A 16,077-nucleotide genomic window follows, 5' to 3' on the forward strand; every position below is an offset into this window, starting at 1 on the left:
GGACTGCAGGGTCGCGGGTGGGTTCGGGCGATAAGATAAGCCATTTGGAGCTGACATGGGGGACACCAGGAAATTTTTCTAAACCGCCCGATTCTCTTTTGCTGATCCTGCTCCCCCATTCTTCCACTGTCGCAATCACCCGCTCTCTGTTATACCCCTCATTGCCTGCCTCCAGCCCGTGTCGACACTTCGCCGCGAGTTCATACCAGAGTAGAGGCTCGACACCCAGACGCCTTGCCGACGGACGCGCTGAGCGTTACCTTCCGTCTTGTCATGATGAAGACCAGCATCTTGCGGCACGCCGCCGCCTGCCGTGTCGCCTTGACTGCGCGCCCCCTCCAGCTCACAGTCAGACTCTCGCCGTCGGCCTTTGCTATCGCACAAACACCCCTCAAGGCGTCGTATCGTCCCGTCAATAGCCTCCTCCGCTTCTACTCGAGCGAGTCGGCCGCTCAGCAGGAAACCGCCACCCCCGCCGGGCGCATCACCAAGTTCAGAGATCTCGAGAGCTTGGGCGTACACAATGCTCTGGTCAGGTCTATCACCGAGGGGATGCGGTATGAGGACATGACAGAGGTGCAGTCTCTGACTATCAACGCTGCTCTTGCTGGAAAGGATCTGTACGTTAGGCCTGTTGCTGAAGAAGTATCCCTCCCTGAAAGATTGCTAACAAGTCTGCCTCGAAATATAGTGTTGCGCAAGCCAAGACAGGTACCGGCAAGACGCTGGCTTTCCTTGTGCCGATCCTTCAGAAGATTATTGCCGATCAGCCAGCCCTCGCTGAGGCTCGCCGCCCTGTGAAGGCCAGATCCGACGACGTTCGTGCCATCGTCATCTCCCCCACCCGTGAGCTTGCTGAGCAGATTGCGGTGGAGGCTGCCAAGATCGTCAAGGGCACCGGCATCAAGGTCCAGACTGCTGTCGGAGGAACCCAGAAGAGAATGTCGCTGCAAAAGATTCGCTACGAGGGTTGCCATTTGCTCGTCGGCACTCCTGGCCGTCTCGCTGATCTGCTCACTGATGAGTACAGCGGCGTGGCTGCTCCCAACCTCACTGCTCTGTGCTTGGATGAAGCGGATCGCATGCTGGATGTTGGATTCGACGCCGAGCTCGACACCATTCTCAAGGCGCTCCCCAACAGAAAGGATACCCCCCGCCAGACTCTTCTCTATTCCGCCACCATGCCCAAAGACGTGGTTGGCCTCGCCAGAAAGTACATTGACCCCACCAACTTCGAGTTCGCCCAGACCGTCAAATCCAATGAGACCCCTACCCACGAGAGAGTGCCCCAGTTCATCGTTCCTTGCCGCAGCTTCGACACCATGCCTGCTACTCTTTTCGAGATGATTCGCACCTGGGTTGCCAAGAACCGTGACGAGCTCGAGGGCAACCCTCTGAAGATGATGGTGTTCTTGCCCACCACGGCTTCCGTCATCTCGTGGAGCGCTGCTTTCCGCCGCCTCCGTCGTGAATTCCCCGATATTCCCGAGGTTCGCGATATTCACTCCAAGTTGACCCAGCCCATCCGCACCAGGTGCGCCGAGGATTTCAGACGGGCCAAGTCTGCCATTCTCTTCTCCTCTGATGTTACCGCCAGAGGCATGGATTTCCCCAATGTCACCCACGTCGTCCAGGTCCACACTCCCAACGACCGCGATTCATACATTCACCGCATCGGTCGTACGGGCCGTGCTGGCAAGGAGGGTGAGGCTTGGCTCCTGGTTTCTGATTCCGAGGTCAGCACTGCCCGCAGCAGATTGCCCGGTCTTCCCATCAAGCGGTCCACCGACTTTGCCGTTGCCTCGACTGATCTCTACGGTGCCGAGCCCGAGTCGTTCCCCGATTCTGTTAAGAGGGTTCGCGAAGCGTTTTCCAAGCTTCCCTATGAGACCATCTCAGAGTATTACAAGTCTTTCTTGGGCGGCGCTCTCCAAGGTGTGCACAAGCAGGCTGTTGTTGACGAGTTGAACACCTTCAGCAAGAACATCTTTGGCTTGGATCAGCCCCCTGGAGTTTCGCCATCGCTGATGAGGAACATGGGCCGGATTACCGGCCTTAGAGTCGCCGAGAGGGAGGAGAACAGGTTCCAACGCAGCGGGACGGGCGGTGGCTTCGGTGGCCGTGGTGGTGGTGGTGGTCGTGATGGTGGCTTTGGTGGACGTGGTGGTGGCTTTGGTGGACGTGGCGGCGGTGGGAGAGGCGGTGACAGGGGGGAGAGGAAGCCGAGGGATAACTGGGAGGCTATGGAGATGGCTGGACAGAGGGATAAGCAGCAGTCCAGAGGTGGTGGCCGTGCCACTTTCTAAATGGTGAGCCATCATTACGGATGGGCGGTTTGGGATGACGCCAAAGCAGGAGGCGTGGTTTTTTGTTCAAATCACATTCCCAGGGGCGGCTAATCATTTTGTGTGGAGTTGGGAGGGGTTCTTCCTGTGTGAATGAGAATGGGTTAGGGGGAAGATGGGTATGAAACAAAAATAGGGGGACCTGGAACGAAGGGTGCCCCCTCATTGGATTTGACATCACAGCATTGTCCCGGAGTTTTTTTTTTTGCTTTTTTTCAGGTCAAAAGAATTCAAGAGAGGAGAGGACATTGTCTCTTCTTTTGTTGTCACTTCGATTCTCAGTCATGAGGCATGGATGGGAAAATAGGAGAGACAATGGCTGGCAATTTATTTCGGGCACAAGGCAGGCAGGCGGGCGGGGTGGCAAAGCGGCGCATATCACATCACAGGGGAATCTCTCTTCTCTACTTTTGTTTTCTTTTGCTCATCTTTGGCTTTTGACATCTTGGGGATCTTGAGTCTTTTGGGGTTCCTGGTTTCGTGTAAATTATGGAGAACGGTGTATGCCTTGTTTATACCAAAAATTGTACGATTACGAGGTTGAATCTTGCCTGTTTTGTTGTCCATGATGTGTGGATGAAATTCTGTCCCGAGTTTTGATATTGTATGACGCCCATCTTGGCCGAGAATCTTGGGAATATGCGGTTTGCTCTATTCGTTCTTGAAAACGTCCTGTCTATTTGGTTTTCTCCAATCCTGTACGATGTTGTGCCTTGTGATCTTCTCATCCTCTCGCTTAATTCATGTCCAATTCCTCCAATGCTTGGGGGGGTATCATATCCTGCTTTTTGTTTTTTTGTTTTCCCTTTCACTTTTCTTTCCTTCAACACCTCTCCCTCTTCCCTTTCACATCACCTCCTCAAAAGCGTATGCGCATCCCAAACCAAAACCCTCTCATCCCACCCAACACTAGCCACCCAACCCCCCGTCCCAAAAAGACACCAGTCCACCCCCGTGCAAAACTCGGTGTGCCTATTCATCAACCCCAACTCCTGCCCCACCCTAATGACGTTCTCCTCCTGCGGAAATGGCATTGCGCTCCCATCACTCCAAACCCTCACCGTCATGTCGTACCCCGCGCTGGCAAGCACATCCCGCGCATGCGGCGACCACTGGAGCTTCCTAACGGCAAACTCATGACCCAGCAACACCGCCGTCGGGCCACCGGTCGGGTTGCGAATGTCAAACGTCCGGATGGTGCGGTCCACCCCGCCGGTGGCGATGACAGTGTCCGAGTATTTGTTCCAATCGTGCGTGAGGGCTTCGTTCGGGATGGCACCCGCGTAGGTGGTGCCGTTGGAGAGGCGGGGCAGGATGGTGGACTGGGGTATGGAAGGGGGGGAGTGGATCGGAATCTGGGCGACGAGGTGGTATTTCGCGTTGACAGGAGTGCGGAGGTCGAACAGGCGGAGGTGGGAATCGGAGCTGACGCAGGAGATGAGGGAGGGGTTGTGGGGGCTGAAGGAGGCCGAGTAAGTGCAGTTGCCTACGGGGAGGGTTTTGAGGCTTGCTGGGCGGGTTGGGGACCACTAGTGGTGAGACAAAGGTTAGTGGTTGATGGGATTGAAGGGGGAAGGGGAAGGGGGAACGAACGATTTTGACGGTACCATCCCATGATGAGGAGAGGAAGGTGTCTTTTGTGAGGGGGTTCCAACAGACGGAAAAGGTCTCTCGCTTGTGCTCGTGGAAGTTCATGACGGGAAATTCGGGCACGTTGAGGTCGAAGAGCTTGATGGAGCCATCGCCGCATGCTACCGCGCATTGGTTTTCGTTGATTTCTGACCAGGCGAGGTCGTACTGGGCGTCGTTTGTGTCGTAGGTTTTTTCGATGGCGATGCCCTGGGGGCCGAGACCCAAGATGAAGAGGCGGCCGTTGCCGACGATGCCGTAGTTGGAGGAGGAGGCGACGGCGAGGCGGGAGTCGTAGTAGGGGGAGTATTTGACCGAGTAAGGGTTGAAGCCCGGGGTTCGGGCTTCGAGGAGGGAGGCCATTGTGAGGGGTTGGGGCACAAGAGGGGCAATGCGCAGCAAGAGAGGCAAGCAAGGATTGGGCAAGAAAGATTAGGGGTAAAAAAGGGGTACGTGTATGAGCAAAGCGCAATGTTTACTTCCAATTTCCAATTGTGTCGTTTGCGACAAGTTCAATGTCTCGATGAGGTTGGAGGAGGTGGACTGCCATGAGCTGCTAAGCCGTCCGTGAAATGGTGGGGCACATGGGCCTCGGCTTACGGTAGCTACCCCGGAACTGACTCCCCGGGGGATTCTTTAACAGCCGCAATGATCCCTGGTTTCCCGCTGTAAGCGGTCCCGTGACAGCGCTCCCCCTGGGCGTTTTGTGCCCCACCGGTGACACGTCCATGTTTAATCTACGCGTTACAACACCTCTTGGTTCAACGACATCATTTTGGGGTTTGGAGGGCATGCGCTTGGATATCCCGGTGGTCCTTTGATTTATTCAAAAGTTTACAGGCTTGGAAGACCAAGGAGCTCTCGACTGAAGCCATGGATGCCTTTGTGACCAGGCGGTCACAGAAACGCAAAACAAGCGACGATTTTGCCGTGGAATCGCATGAAGAATCGACAGACATCAAACTGGCGATTCTAGCTTCCCTTCATCCTGATATCGAACAAGAAATGCTTCTTGATATTCTTTTAGCGCACGACGGCGATGTCCAGGCCACATCCAACACCCTCAAATCACCATCTACCCCCCGATCTGTCAAAAAGACTGCCAACAACAGAATAGCAGGACAAACATCCCTACGAGCCTTCGCTATCGACCCATCATCCGGCGAGCCATCCCCAAAGAAACCCAAAATTCTCTCCAAAAAAGGCCAAACACTACACCTCTACGACCCGCAAGACATAAGCGAGCACACCCCCTGCACCATAATTCACAACTTCCTCCCCGCCCACGAAGCCAACGAGCTTCTATTCGAACTCCTGGAAGAGTCCAAAACATTCCAAAAGGCATCCTTCAAACTATTTGACAACATCGTCTCCAGCCCCCACACCTCGGGGTTTTACGTTGGCAGTCAGAAGGAACTGCAAGAGCAGAAGGATGACTACCACTATAACGGTGGCAGGATCAGCGTAGGTTTCTGCTCTCATTTCCCCGGCTCCGCTGCTTTCATAGATTCTTACAGGATTTTACAGGATGTCCGCACCCTGACACCAAAACTAGAAGCTGTACGGGGGCGAGTGCAAGAGACAGTTAATTCGGCAATTGAAGAGCACATTCGCACTCATCACCGTGGTCAGAAGCCAAGACATCAGCCTTCTGAGCCTTGGTGTGCGAATGCAGCTTTTGTGAATTGTTACAATGGGCCGCAGGAGAGCGTTGGTTGGGTACGTCTGTTTTCGTTCCATTTCTCACCACATCTTATGTCCACACCACAACCCCTGAGCGTTTCCCTGCCAACCACACCCCCTTATTCTCACTACTGTCCCCTTCACCAACAACCCTCCATTTTGTTTTAGACATATGCTAATGGTTAACAGCACACCGACCAACTAACCTACCTCGGCCCCCGCCCCACAATTGCATCCCTTTCCCTAGGCGTAACCCGCGAGTTCCGCCTCCGTCGCATATCTTCTTTTCTGCCCTCTTCCACATCTGACAATCCTGATCCAAACCTCCAAGGCCAAGTCTCGCTCCCCCTCCCCCACAACTCCTTGTTGATCATGCACTCCACCACCCAAGAGGAATGGAAACACTCTGTGTCACCTTCCCCAACCCTAACCCCGCACCCTGTGTCGGGCAATATCAGGATCAACATCACCTACCGCCACTATCGCTCTGCTTTTCACCCGAAGTATACACCAAAGTGTCACTGCGGTGTGCCAGGGGTGTTGAGGGTGGTGACGAATGACACCAAGCAAGCAAACGGTGAGAGGGAGAGGAAGGAGAATCGGGGGAGGTATTTCTACATGTAAGCCCGCCTTTCCCCCTAACGTTCTTTGGCCTCCCCAAGGTGATGTGCTGATAAAACTGATCTAAGGTGCCACGCGGGTAACGTACCCGACCCTACCAAAAAGAAGTGTGGGTGGTTTTTGTGGGGCGATTTCGACCAAGATGGAAATCCGAGGGTCTGAATATGGCCAATCAGAGCAAGCCGGGGTGATGTCCGCCAAGGGACCTCGGATCACCAACTGCCAATATTTCATGTGTGGGAGGATCTTGACAATCGACGAATGAAAAATGAGAGGGAGAGATGCCCGGTTTCTTGTGTGACGGATTCGATATTCGGTTTCGTAGAAGAACAAAACTGCGCCAATCGGAGATGGGGCCGGTCGGGGTGACACCCGTAGAGTTCCTATTCTATAGTCTGTAGAAGTGTACAAAAGGCCTGATTTATGAATGCTCACCGATTACAGCAGCCCGGGGAAAGATCCGTATTCCGCTGTCTTCTTTTCTCGTATTAGAACAACCATGGCTACCCACTTTGATGGAGTAGATACCTAGCCAAACTAGCAAATTACGCGAGAAATGAGGAATGGTCTGTACAAGCACACGAGTCAATGTGCTTATTATACATGTAATTCCGCATATACATACTGTAAACACAAACAATTATTCCTTGTAGCTAATGCGCCCTCGACATGGTTTAGATTTCGGCAACAGCCCATTTCACCTGCCTCCTAAAGTCATGGAGAACCCTCTGTGAACATCAAGTGACAAGCACATCCTCCATATCCGATTCTCTAATTTCGGCCGGAAACAAAGGTCTTGTATCCCCTCTCGCCTGCCAAAAGCGCCCGATCCGCACAGCTTCGCCCGAAGCATTCTGCCTGATCACCAATCCAAGATCAAGCACTTGGTCCGGATTTTCATCCGCGTTCCTCGCCAGAAGTAAGCAGCAAAGCCCTTCTTGTTGCCCCGTGATGATGCCTAGGGGTCACTTCGAGTCCTCCACCGTATCCGCCGCCCAAGAGGCAACCGCATGATCCCCTCCTCTATCCCTATCAACTAAACCACCCCCAGAGCCATCTCGACGGCGCACAACCCGCTTCACAGCCCCCTGCAAACGCACATACCCCCTCCCCTTCTCATCCATCCCCGTCTCGACAACTTTTCCAATCCACTCAGGAAGAAGATCCTCCCCGCTAGGTCCAACGCGAGGCATCAAAGCCATCTCCTCAAAAACCCTCCCTTCCAAGCCCGCCCATGACCACGTCGGCGCCAAATACTCCCTCGTGTGCGGCCGATCACTGGATGTATCAGTGAACCACAAAAGTTCATCAAGCAGCTTGTCCTCCCACATCCCCCAGAGGTCCTTCCATGATGTCAGCCTCTCGATCCGCTGAATAAGACTCGACACGGCAACAAGGTGGTCGTCAAAATAAGTCAGTTGACAACCAGTATAGGCGCCCGGACAGCGCGCCACGCTGAAAACAGCGCAGTGGATGAGTCTCCCCCAGAGGAGGAGGAGGAAGGGGCTCGAATGCATTCTCTCAAGAAATCCGCCTTTGGAGAAACCGACCAACCTCCCCCCAGGACTTGCTCTCCGTCGCCAAGCACTCGACACACTCCCAAGCCAAACCCCAGGCGCCGTAGTACACCGTCCTGGGTCCCAAAATCCGCTCCTGCAGAACCCACGCGCGCGTGTGCAGCGGTAAAGGGGAGCGGTCAATCTGCAAAAACGTGTCAAGACGCTGGTGGCAATCAACATGAAGCCCGTGAGGGAGATGGCATATTCGAAAAGCGAGCGGGTTCCGCGGCGTGGTCTCTTTGCCGTCGGGGCTCTTCTCTGCAAAGCACCCCTGGACGGAGGAGAGGGCCGTCAAGGCGGAGGTGGTGCAGACGAAATTCGCGTATATGTCGCCCATGATCTTGGATTCGTCGCGCCAGTCGGCTTTGGAGTCTTGGATGATGCAGAGGGAGTCGATCCAGATGTGTGTGTGGCCTAGCTGGCGCGTGACTTTTGCTGCCTCGCGGAAGGTTGGAGGAAGTTGGTTGAATGGGATCTGGTGTTGAAAGTCGGCGAGGTTGTCCAGGAGAGTCGGAGGATTTTGGCCGCTCCCCAGCAGTGGGAAGGGTGAGGTGGGGCGGTTTTGATTTGCTGAAGTTTTCTGTGAGGACGAGTCGTAGATTTAGGTTCTCATCTCCGGTGACTTGGATGAGCCGTGTCGGGTAGCCGTGGTTAGGGGTGCCGAGATTTGCCGCAAGGGCACAATCTTTATGACTTGTGACGCATTGCCTAAGCCATTCTCTTGCCAGAGCGGCCGAGACATCGTGGGAGAGGACTTGGACAATCGTGCATTTCTGTATATGCTGAGGTCTGGAAACATAAAAGGCGAAGCGGGCTCGAGCGGATTGTCAAGCCGTCCTTCCAAATTCCTAAAGACAGAAAGCTCCCCCTTTATCTTTTCTCGAGTTTCCTCCGGATCGAGAATCCCGACTTTCAGCCAGGCCTCTCCTGGTCGTGAGACGAAGAGGCTGATCTGTACACTTCCAGAACCAATGTCGCTGCCTCTCAACATCCCAAAAAGCAGAGAACAGAGATGGCACCCTGATAGCGACGAAAGCTTGAGCTCAGAGAGGGAGGTATATGACCGAAAATTCTCGGTGCCCTTTTTCAGCGTCGGCAGGAGATCTGAGTTGGAAGCTGCGCTGTGGCAGGCTGTACACAGGACATGTTCTTCTGCCAGATCCGGAGATCGAGTAGCAGACATAGCATTCTGATGAGATTCCAAGCTCGAGGACGCAGGCGATTGACGAGAAACGCCAAGCTATTGTGAACCGAGTTGGCTATCAGAGGATTTGTCTTGCCGGATTCCTGCACCGGACCCAGCTCCGTCGTTACTGGTGGTTGAGAGCGAAAGCATGGGAAGCACCTGGGACAGGAAAGGGAGCTAGCTTAGCGGTCGACGGCCAAGTTCAAGGTGTAGGGAGAACGAACCCAAAACAACTCGAAAGTCTTGCCACATCAGGGGCATGATGCCATCACTACCTCCCATACACACGGAGATAAGATTTTTAGAGGTGGTTGAGCAGAAATGTTTCGGTTGGGTAGCTGGTTGGGTACCCATCATAGCCTGGCGCGCTCCACCTTGCTATCCAACGCCTTTAGACCTACCGGGCAACAAACTGTCATCACAGTTCACCTTCCCAATATAGTGACCGACAATGCCATCAATCTCCGCCACGAGTGCAAAAACGCTGATTTTGTTAAAATCTTGAATAGTGACGCGTTGCGACCGTTGATTCACAGAGGGCGAAACCCTGAATGCACACTCTGCACCTTTTTACAACAGACCGTGGTGCTTTCTGGCATCAAGCGTCATGGAACGTCGCTTGAGCTCGAAATCAGGCGGAACCACGAAGAGATCGCGGGAGAGCTCTGGTCCCTTGATCTGGTGCTTCATTCGTCCTGCATCATCTCACGATGTCCAATCACTGCCATTCGCCCGCCCCCCCAAGGACGATAAATATCACAGCGGAGACTCCCCGTCTCGCATGATGTATCCCCGCACCATCGAATCAGACAGGATCGACTACGACATCTTTGCGTGGATGGATATCCGACTGCGAACAGCAGCATTCACTGCAGGGTTCAAAATGCCGCGAGGCCACCCCCTTTCATCTCGACAGCTCCCGCGTGGTTGACTGCGCAGGTGCGGAGCCAACCCTCATTGCGTACCCCCTTGTGGGCCAAATAGAGCAGGAATATGCAGTGCTGAGCTATGCCTGGGGAGCAGGAACCCCCTGGGCAACTCGCGGCTGGACCTACCCGGAAGGTGTCCTGTCCAAGCGCCGGCTCGTGTTTACAAAACATCAAGTCATCTTTCAGTGCCAGAAAATGCAGTTTCTGGAGGTTCTCTACCCCTCGTCGAGGGAACTCCCCATGCCTTTTTTGAAAGACGTGTTTCCCTTCGCCTGGAGGGACAGGAGCCCACTTGAAGTGTTGGGAGACCATATCGAGCAATATGTCGCCCGGAATTTCACGGCATCGACCGACGGCCTAGACGCTCTCAGGGGTGTTCTACAGCGATACAAGGCAGACGAGGATCCACCCCCCCTTACCAGGTCTTTGTGGGGCGCCCGTCTCTCCTCGACGAGTGGCACCATCCCGTTGGCATGGCCATGCCCGACAACTTCACGCTTGTCGTGGCTTTGTCGTGGACGATCGCGGAAGAGCTCGGGGTTACACGCCGTCCTGGAGGCTTCCCGAGTTGGACTTGGCTTGGGTGGAAGACGGGGAAGAGGACGAGCTTGTATCTCTTATCGGTTCGACTTGATTCGGCCGCGTCATGTTGCCCAACTGCCACTTGATCAAAAGCGGTTGTCAGATTTCAGAAGGACAACAGTAGTAGTAGTGTCCGGGTTTGGTATTCAGCGGTTGGGAAACGAAAAAGAGATTTTGTCTCAGATCAGAACATGAAAAAATCTCGAGACTAGAGATCCCGGGTTGGCGGCTCGACATCACCGCCCGGGTCAAGTATGGAGACAGGTTGAGTATTGTTTCGTCCCACGGTTTTTTGAGGGGCTATTTTTTTCACTCAGCACGGGCATTGGATGTCATGGAGCCTCACACCTTTTCAACGAGGATGGCATCGGTACCTTCACTTGTCTTCTCCTTTACCCGACAAGAGGTGATGATATGGAGTGGGAGTTCTACCTCTTGCTCCTCAAGCTACTACCGGAAGCTGATCATTTTGAACGGTCGGATCGTATCTGGGCCGAGTCGTGGGAGGAGTTCCTTCAAATTGACGAGGAAACGGCAGAAATCGGGAAGCTGCCCCTGAAACGGGACAAGATCATGTCGATATGAGAATTTTGCAACTTACACCAGGTCTGTCGCGCAGTGTTATAAGTAAAAGCAGTCTGAGACCATGATTGGACAATTAGATATAGAGTTTGAGATACAGAGTTTGGGCAGACATCGAGGCTGAAAAGATAATAGCAATGGGCAAAAATCTATGGAAATGTCGCTCCCAAAAGACATGTCTCGCATATCGTCTGCCCACTACCTCTCACGAGGTGGTTCCGATCAAACCATAGAAGGCACAAACACAACCCTCCTATTCATGTCAGAACTAACATATTCCTCAACTTCTAACACAAACCCCACTCACTCACTCACTCACTGCCACCACCCCGACCAACCCCCCCACCCCCGTTCCTTATCCTTCTCCTTCTCCTTCTCCTTCTTACTCACCCTCCTCCCCATCCCGCCATTCCCACCACCGCTCTCAATACCCCTCACAATACTCCCAAAAATCTTCTCCCCTCCCAGTCCTCCAGAAGTAGACGGCCTCCCCCCGCTTCCTCTACTCTCCCTACTATCCCTACTATCCCTACTATCCCTCCCCCTATCTCCCCTCCCCTCCTTCCCACTAGACCCATCACCCCCCAATGACCTCCTCCTTCCAAACAAAGACTGATAAGACTGATACGACGGCCTCTCCCTCTCCTCACTGTTACCACCCGAAATTGTACTTCCCACACTATCCCTCGGTACTTCCCCCACCTCCTGAATCGACATCGGCGTGATCTGTGGCGACGCAACACCACCACCACCACCACTTATCTTCAAACTACTCGGCAACCCCCTCACTTTACTCGACCGATACGTAGTCCGATTAGTACTTGTAGTAGCAGGCGTAGCCATTGATATCGAAGACGGGGTTTCCTGAGCTACTACCCCATCATCATTCCCACCAGTATCACTACCGCCCGAAGTCCGGGGCGACTCAGGCCAAGACCCTATCTTGATCATCTGTGCAATATCCTTGGTGTCACTCCTCAAATGTCTCTGTTGTGGCTGTTGCACTTCCTGTTGTGCCTGAGATTGGTCAACAGGCACCTGCCTCAAACTCGTCTGCCGTTTTGGTATAGTAGGTGGTACAGGAGGCGCCATACTTGTCGGCGGAGTAGAACCCAAAGCAGGAATGTCCTGCTGCTGTCGAGGGCGCACCATCTCCTCGCTATGCGAATCCTCCCTCGTATGATCCTCGCTAAATCGACCACGGTCATGATCCTCCTCTCCACTCTCCTCAGGACTAACCAAAATTGGCGTTAACCTCCCTCCGGTCAAAATACCCAAGGGGCCCAGTAGCGGCGGCGAAATAGCTCCCTTTCTTGCCGTCAACGGTTTTGAGCTGATAATCCTTTGCATCACCTCGTTTGCGCTCTGCACTCCCCAGTGCGAAGCAATAATCTTAAATATCGGATTCGGCTGCGGAGCCCGGGGTCGTGGAGACCATGGCGAAGATGAGTTGTGACGTTTGATTACTGCCACGGCAGTGGTTTGAATTGATGTCTGGACGTTAGCGATTCCGTCACTGGAGCCGTTTTTCATGGTCATATTTCGTGTTTGTTGTTGTTGTTGCTGAGGAAATCCAGAGTGTCGATATGTTACACGGACTCGGAGATACTCTGTCATGGTGCTACCAAGGTGGTGCTCGAGGTCTTCTATGAGATCGTCAGAGCTTTGATGAGCCTTACGGCGAAGACGATGTGCATTCGCCGATGGTAGCAGTCGAACATGAACTACAACGAGCAAGCGTGATCCAGGATACAGTGTGCTTCTGTCGGCCAAGTTAGCAGCTCAAAACCCCAAAAAGGAACCCTCCAATCCTCACATTGCGCAAGCCTTATCATCCACCACCTCAATAATCGAACTCCTACTCGTCGGCAGTATTTCCAACGAAACATCATACAAACACCCATACCGAAACAAATCTTGATCTCAAAGTTAGCCACCCGCCCCACAAAATCTCTCCATTCTGTCCAACTCACCCGCCGGCGAAGGCTCATGCCCATGCTCCCCAACCAACCCACAACCCCCCAACTGATCCGGCACATTTGCCCTCGAAATCTGCGTCGAAAGCTGCACCGCCGCCCATAAACTCACCGCCCCCTCATCCAAAGCCTTGTGCTCCGGTGTCACCACAATCCTTGGAACCAACACCAACGGATCCGGTGCCGCCCCTACCTCATCGGGCGAATTCCTCGCGCTATCCGGCTCGGGCGGCATCGGAGACCTCGGCGGCTCAACAATGCTATCCATGCCATTCATCCCATCCGCCGTTCTCGCCAACTGAAATAGACTCCTCGTGTTGCGCAAACGGTGCCCGTCAGACGCCGTCGGCACGACAGGTGTTGTGTCTCGCCAACCATGCTCTTGATCCTGATCCGCACTCCCATCCAAAACCTGTCCCCGTCTTCGAAAGCTCCTGCTACTCACCAAGTAGAAAGCCCGGGTTAATGGAGGGGACCGTGCCCGGGGGTGTCGTCCGGCATTGCAAGAGGTGGATCGCCGCTGTGTTGACTTGGGCGGTATAGTTGGCGCGATGTTTCCTACATCTGATAAGTGTAAGTGTGGTACCCTCTCACCACAACCAAGTGGCAAAGACCCACCATTTGGCCTCAAAACACTCCTGAACTGGCAAGAACCATCAGGCGTAGGAGGATTCGTCGATTGCGCGCTGGGATTGCCCCTTCGTTTGGCAATCGTCAACGGGACATCAGCCTCAGGAAGCTCAGGTAGGGTCTCGAAGCTCGCATCGGTTGCATCACTCTGCGTGCTCGATCTCCGCGAGTGACCATACGTTCCACTCCCGCTATACTCGGACGATTGCTTGCGTATATGTAACGGCTCAGGTACTTGACCCCAACCAAGATCGCGCGCCGGTGGTAGGCAATGCAGTTCTCTATCAGCCATGGTGGATGGTTGACCACAGACAGCAACCATTACCGCCTTATCGCTTTTCCTGAAACGTTTGTGTAGTCGATCAACGGTTTGTCGAGTCAGGTCCGTGCAGCTCTCGGGATGCGCGTAGCAAACAATGCTGGTTGATCTCTTGCGAAACAACCAGGAAGAACCACGTATTCAATACGCCTTGGCCACGGGTTTGACAAGTCTGAAACAGTCGGAAGAAGAAGAAAAAGATGGGGTGTTGAAGTATTATGAGCAGTTTATCTACCATTAAACATGCCGGCAAAGCAATGTCGGTACCATGTTAAAGTGTCGTTATTTTTTCCAAAAGTTGAACCAAGAAACAGAATGGGCAGCAAGAAAAGACAGGCAACTTGGACCCTCCCCGTTTCAGCAATTAGGTCACCCCCCCCCCCTTCCCCAAGAGCAGCAAGCGCAACCCATCCCATCAGATGAATTCCCGGCCCGTCACTCTCTGGCAGTTGATAGCGTTCAAGGTCGGCATCATGCAAACCAAGCAGGAACTTCCCTGACAAGGGCAAGGCACGGTCCGCCCCCACCCACCGTTCCAACCTTCGGGTCCCTCACCCGGTGTTAAACCACGGCGTCAAGCGTTCTCAGGAGATTCTGCTTGACCCCCTCAACCTCAGCCTCGTCCATCGGCAAGAAATTGATTACCTCATCCGGCCCCCCAGCTCCCCCAAACAGCACACTCTCCGACAAACTCGCCGCAACCCCCCTCTTCACCCTCCTTTCCCAAACCCCTTCCCAATTCCACTCCTCCGGTCTCCTGCTACTCGTGGGCGTAGCCGGCACAGCCAAACTCCCAGAACTAGTCCTAGCATCAACCACGCTCCCCCTCCCATCATCACTCACCACCGTCTCCGCCTTTTCCACCACCTCCCCTTCCCCCTCCCCCTCCCCCTCCTTCCTCTCCTTCTCCCTCTGCTCCCTCTCCCTTTCCCTTTCCTCCTTCTCCTTCTGCATCCGTCTATGCGTCCTCCAAGCATGCCAAGCCCCCGGATTCCCCGCCGCCTCAAGCGGCACCCCATCCAACACCTTCTCATCATCAAACGTACTCCTAATATACCTCAACACCTCCCACGTGCTAACCTTCCTCTCCCCCCGTCCCCTTTTCCCCTTCCCACCTACAACAAACGCACCCCCCATCCCATCTCCCTCCTCCCGCTCGGCAAACCACTCCGGAAACCCATGCGACAATCCAAAACCCCCAGGAGGCAGCCTCAAACCCCCCTTCTTCCCGCTCTCCTCACCGACGTACGTCGTCAGCGGGCTGATCAACGGGTGGAAAATGTCCGTCGAGAACGTCACCAGCGGTGCAGAGTCAGGGTAATCATCCGGGAAAGAGATCTGAAACCGCAAGATAGCCGTGGCGTAAGGCCCTTTCCTGACAAAAAGAACGCCCGACCAGAGGGTGGGGTAGTCGGGGCTGTGGGGGGATGGGGGCAGGGAGACGATTATCCCCGGGGGTGGGCAGTGTTTGAGGGCGGTGCTATGTATCGTCGTCAGCTTCTGATGGTGTAAGGGAGAAAAATTTGACAGCAGGGCACAGCACATACAATTCAGAAATGAGGTTCGCCCTCTTGATCGCCGGCAGGGAGGTGAGACGTTTCCTGGTGGATTCGACCGTGTGCTCCGACCCAACCACAATCGTGGGCGAAGGGGCGATGCTGATGATGCCCGCACCGCTGCTGAGGTTGGTGCTGGAGTTGGCGGGGGAGAAGAAGGATGATGAGGATGACCTAGGGGAAGCCATTTTGCGTACTGTAGGATGTACCGAGATGTCGTGGAGCAAAACTCAGTGATGGCCGATTATTATGCCAACTCTCTGCCGCGGTGATAGATCAATCTGGGTTTGTTGAGTGAGCGAGAGTAAGTTGTGAGTGTGAACCTGAGTCAAAGTCGGTGAGACCGCCTCCCCTGCAAACCAAAGGAAACGAGCGACGACGATGAGCAGCCTTGCTATTTCAGGAGGGCCAGTTCCTAGGATGAGAGAGAGTGAAACAGGAAAAGACGGTATATTTTAGGAGAAGTTCGACGATGAGAAT

The 16,077-nt window shown here is 54.1% G+C and overlaps 6 protein-coding genes across 6 annotated transcripts; 2 read left to right on the forward strand and 4 right to left on the reverse strand.

The window, feature by feature from the left end:
- The first annotated feature begins 73 nt into the window (after positions 1–73).
- Positions 74–2,886, forward strand: QC763_603510 (uncharacterized protein). The gene is made up of 2 exons (XM_062914191.1): positions 74–620; positions 692–2,886. The coding sequence occupies exons 1-2, from the start codon at positions 274–276 to the stop codon at positions 2,304–2,306; spliced, it is 1,962 nt and encodes a 653-aa protein (XP_062762724.1). The 5' UTR covers positions 74–273; the 3' UTR covers positions 2,307–2,886.
- PEX7 (peroxisomal targeting signal 2 receptor) lies at positions 2,433–4,565 on the reverse strand. Its single transcript, XM_062914190.1, has 2 exons — positions 3,939–4,565; positions 2,433–3,874 (listed from the first exon to the last, which is right to left on the reverse strand). The coding sequence occupies exons 1-2, from the start codon at positions 4,335–4,337 to the stop codon at positions 3,197–3,199; spliced, it is 1,077 nt and encodes a 358-aa protein (XP_062762725.1). The 5' UTR covers positions 4,338–4,565; the 3' UTR covers positions 2,433–3,196.
- On the forward strand, positions 4,510–6,668 carry QC763_603490 (uncharacterized protein). The gene is made up of 4 exons (XM_062914189.1): positions 4,510–5,438; positions 5,502–5,693; positions 5,847–6,277; positions 6,347–6,668. The coding sequence occupies exons 1-4, from the start codon at positions 4,848–4,850 to the stop codon at positions 6,438–6,440; spliced, it is 1,308 nt and encodes a 435-aa protein (XP_062762726.1). The 5' UTR covers positions 4,510–4,847; the 3' UTR covers positions 6,441–6,668.
- A 575-nt stretch (positions 6,669–7,243) lies between these two features.
- Positions 7,244–9,713, reverse strand: QC763_0091640 (uncharacterized protein; the record flags this gene model as incomplete). The annotated part of the gene is made up of 3 exons (XM_062906247.1): positions 7,244–7,621; positions 7,833–8,407; positions 9,605–9,713. The coding sequence occupies 3 exons, from the start codon at positions 9,711–9,713 to the stop codon at positions 7,244–7,246; spliced, it is 1,062 nt and encodes a 353-aa protein (XP_062762727.1).
- Positions 9,714–11,431: 1,718 nt separating this feature from the next.
- Positions 11,432–14,044, reverse strand: QC763_603460 (uncharacterized protein; the record flags this gene model as incomplete). Its single annotated transcript, XM_062914188.1, has 4 exons — positions 11,432–12,878; positions 12,933–13,032; positions 13,090–13,656; positions 13,711–14,044. 4 exons carry the CDS (start codon positions 14,042–14,044, stop codon positions 11,432–11,434), a joined length of 2,448 nt encoding a protein of 815 aa, XP_062762728.1.
- A 558-nt stretch (positions 14,045–14,602) lies between these two features.
- QC763_603450 (uncharacterized protein) lies at positions 14,603–15,785 on the reverse strand (the record flags this gene model as incomplete). Its single annotated transcript, XM_062914187.1, has 2 exons — positions 14,603–15,521; positions 15,589–15,785. 2 exons carry the CDS (start codon positions 15,783–15,785, stop codon positions 14,603–14,605), a joined length of 1,116 nt encoding a protein of 371 aa, XP_062762729.1.
- Positions 15,786–16,077: the final 292 nt, after the last annotated feature.

Source organism: Podospora pseudopauciseta, chromosome 6 (genome assembly GCF_035222475.1).
Source record: "Podospora pseudopauciseta strain CBS 411.78 chromosome 6, whole genome shotgun sequence".
Classification (NCBI taxonomy): Eukaryota; Fungi; Ascomycota; class Sordariomycetes; order Sordariales; family Podosporaceae; genus Podospora; species Podospora pseudopauciseta.

Coding starts and splice junctions, on each gene's coding strand:
- QC763_603490 (XM_062914189.1), top strand. CDS start 4,848: ATGGATGCCTTTGTGACCAGGCGGTCACAGAAACGCAAAACAAGCGAC. Junction 5,694..5,846: donor CGCAGGAGAGCGTTGGTTGG/GTACGTCTGTTT, acceptor AATGGTTAACAG/CACACCGACCAACTAACCTA. Junction 6,278..6,346: donor CGGGGGAGGTATTTCTACAT/GTAAGCCCGCCT, acceptor AACTGATCTAAG/GTGCCACGCGGGTAACGTAC.
- PEX7 (XM_062914190.1), bottom strand. CDS start 4,337: ATGGCCTCCCTCCTCGAAGCCCGAACCCCGGGCTTCAACCCTTACTCG. Junction 3,875..3,938: donor GGGATGGTACCGTCAAAATC/GTTCGTTCCCCC, acceptor TCTCACCACTAG/TGGTCCCCAACCCGCCCAGC.
- QC763_603510 (XM_062914191.1), top strand. CDS start 274: ATGATGAAGACCAGCATCTTGCGGCACGCCGCCGCCTGCCGTGTCGCC. Junction 621..691: donor GCTCTTGCTGGAAAGGATCT/GTACGTTAGGCC, acceptor CTCGAAATATAG/TGTTGCGCAAGCCAAGACAG.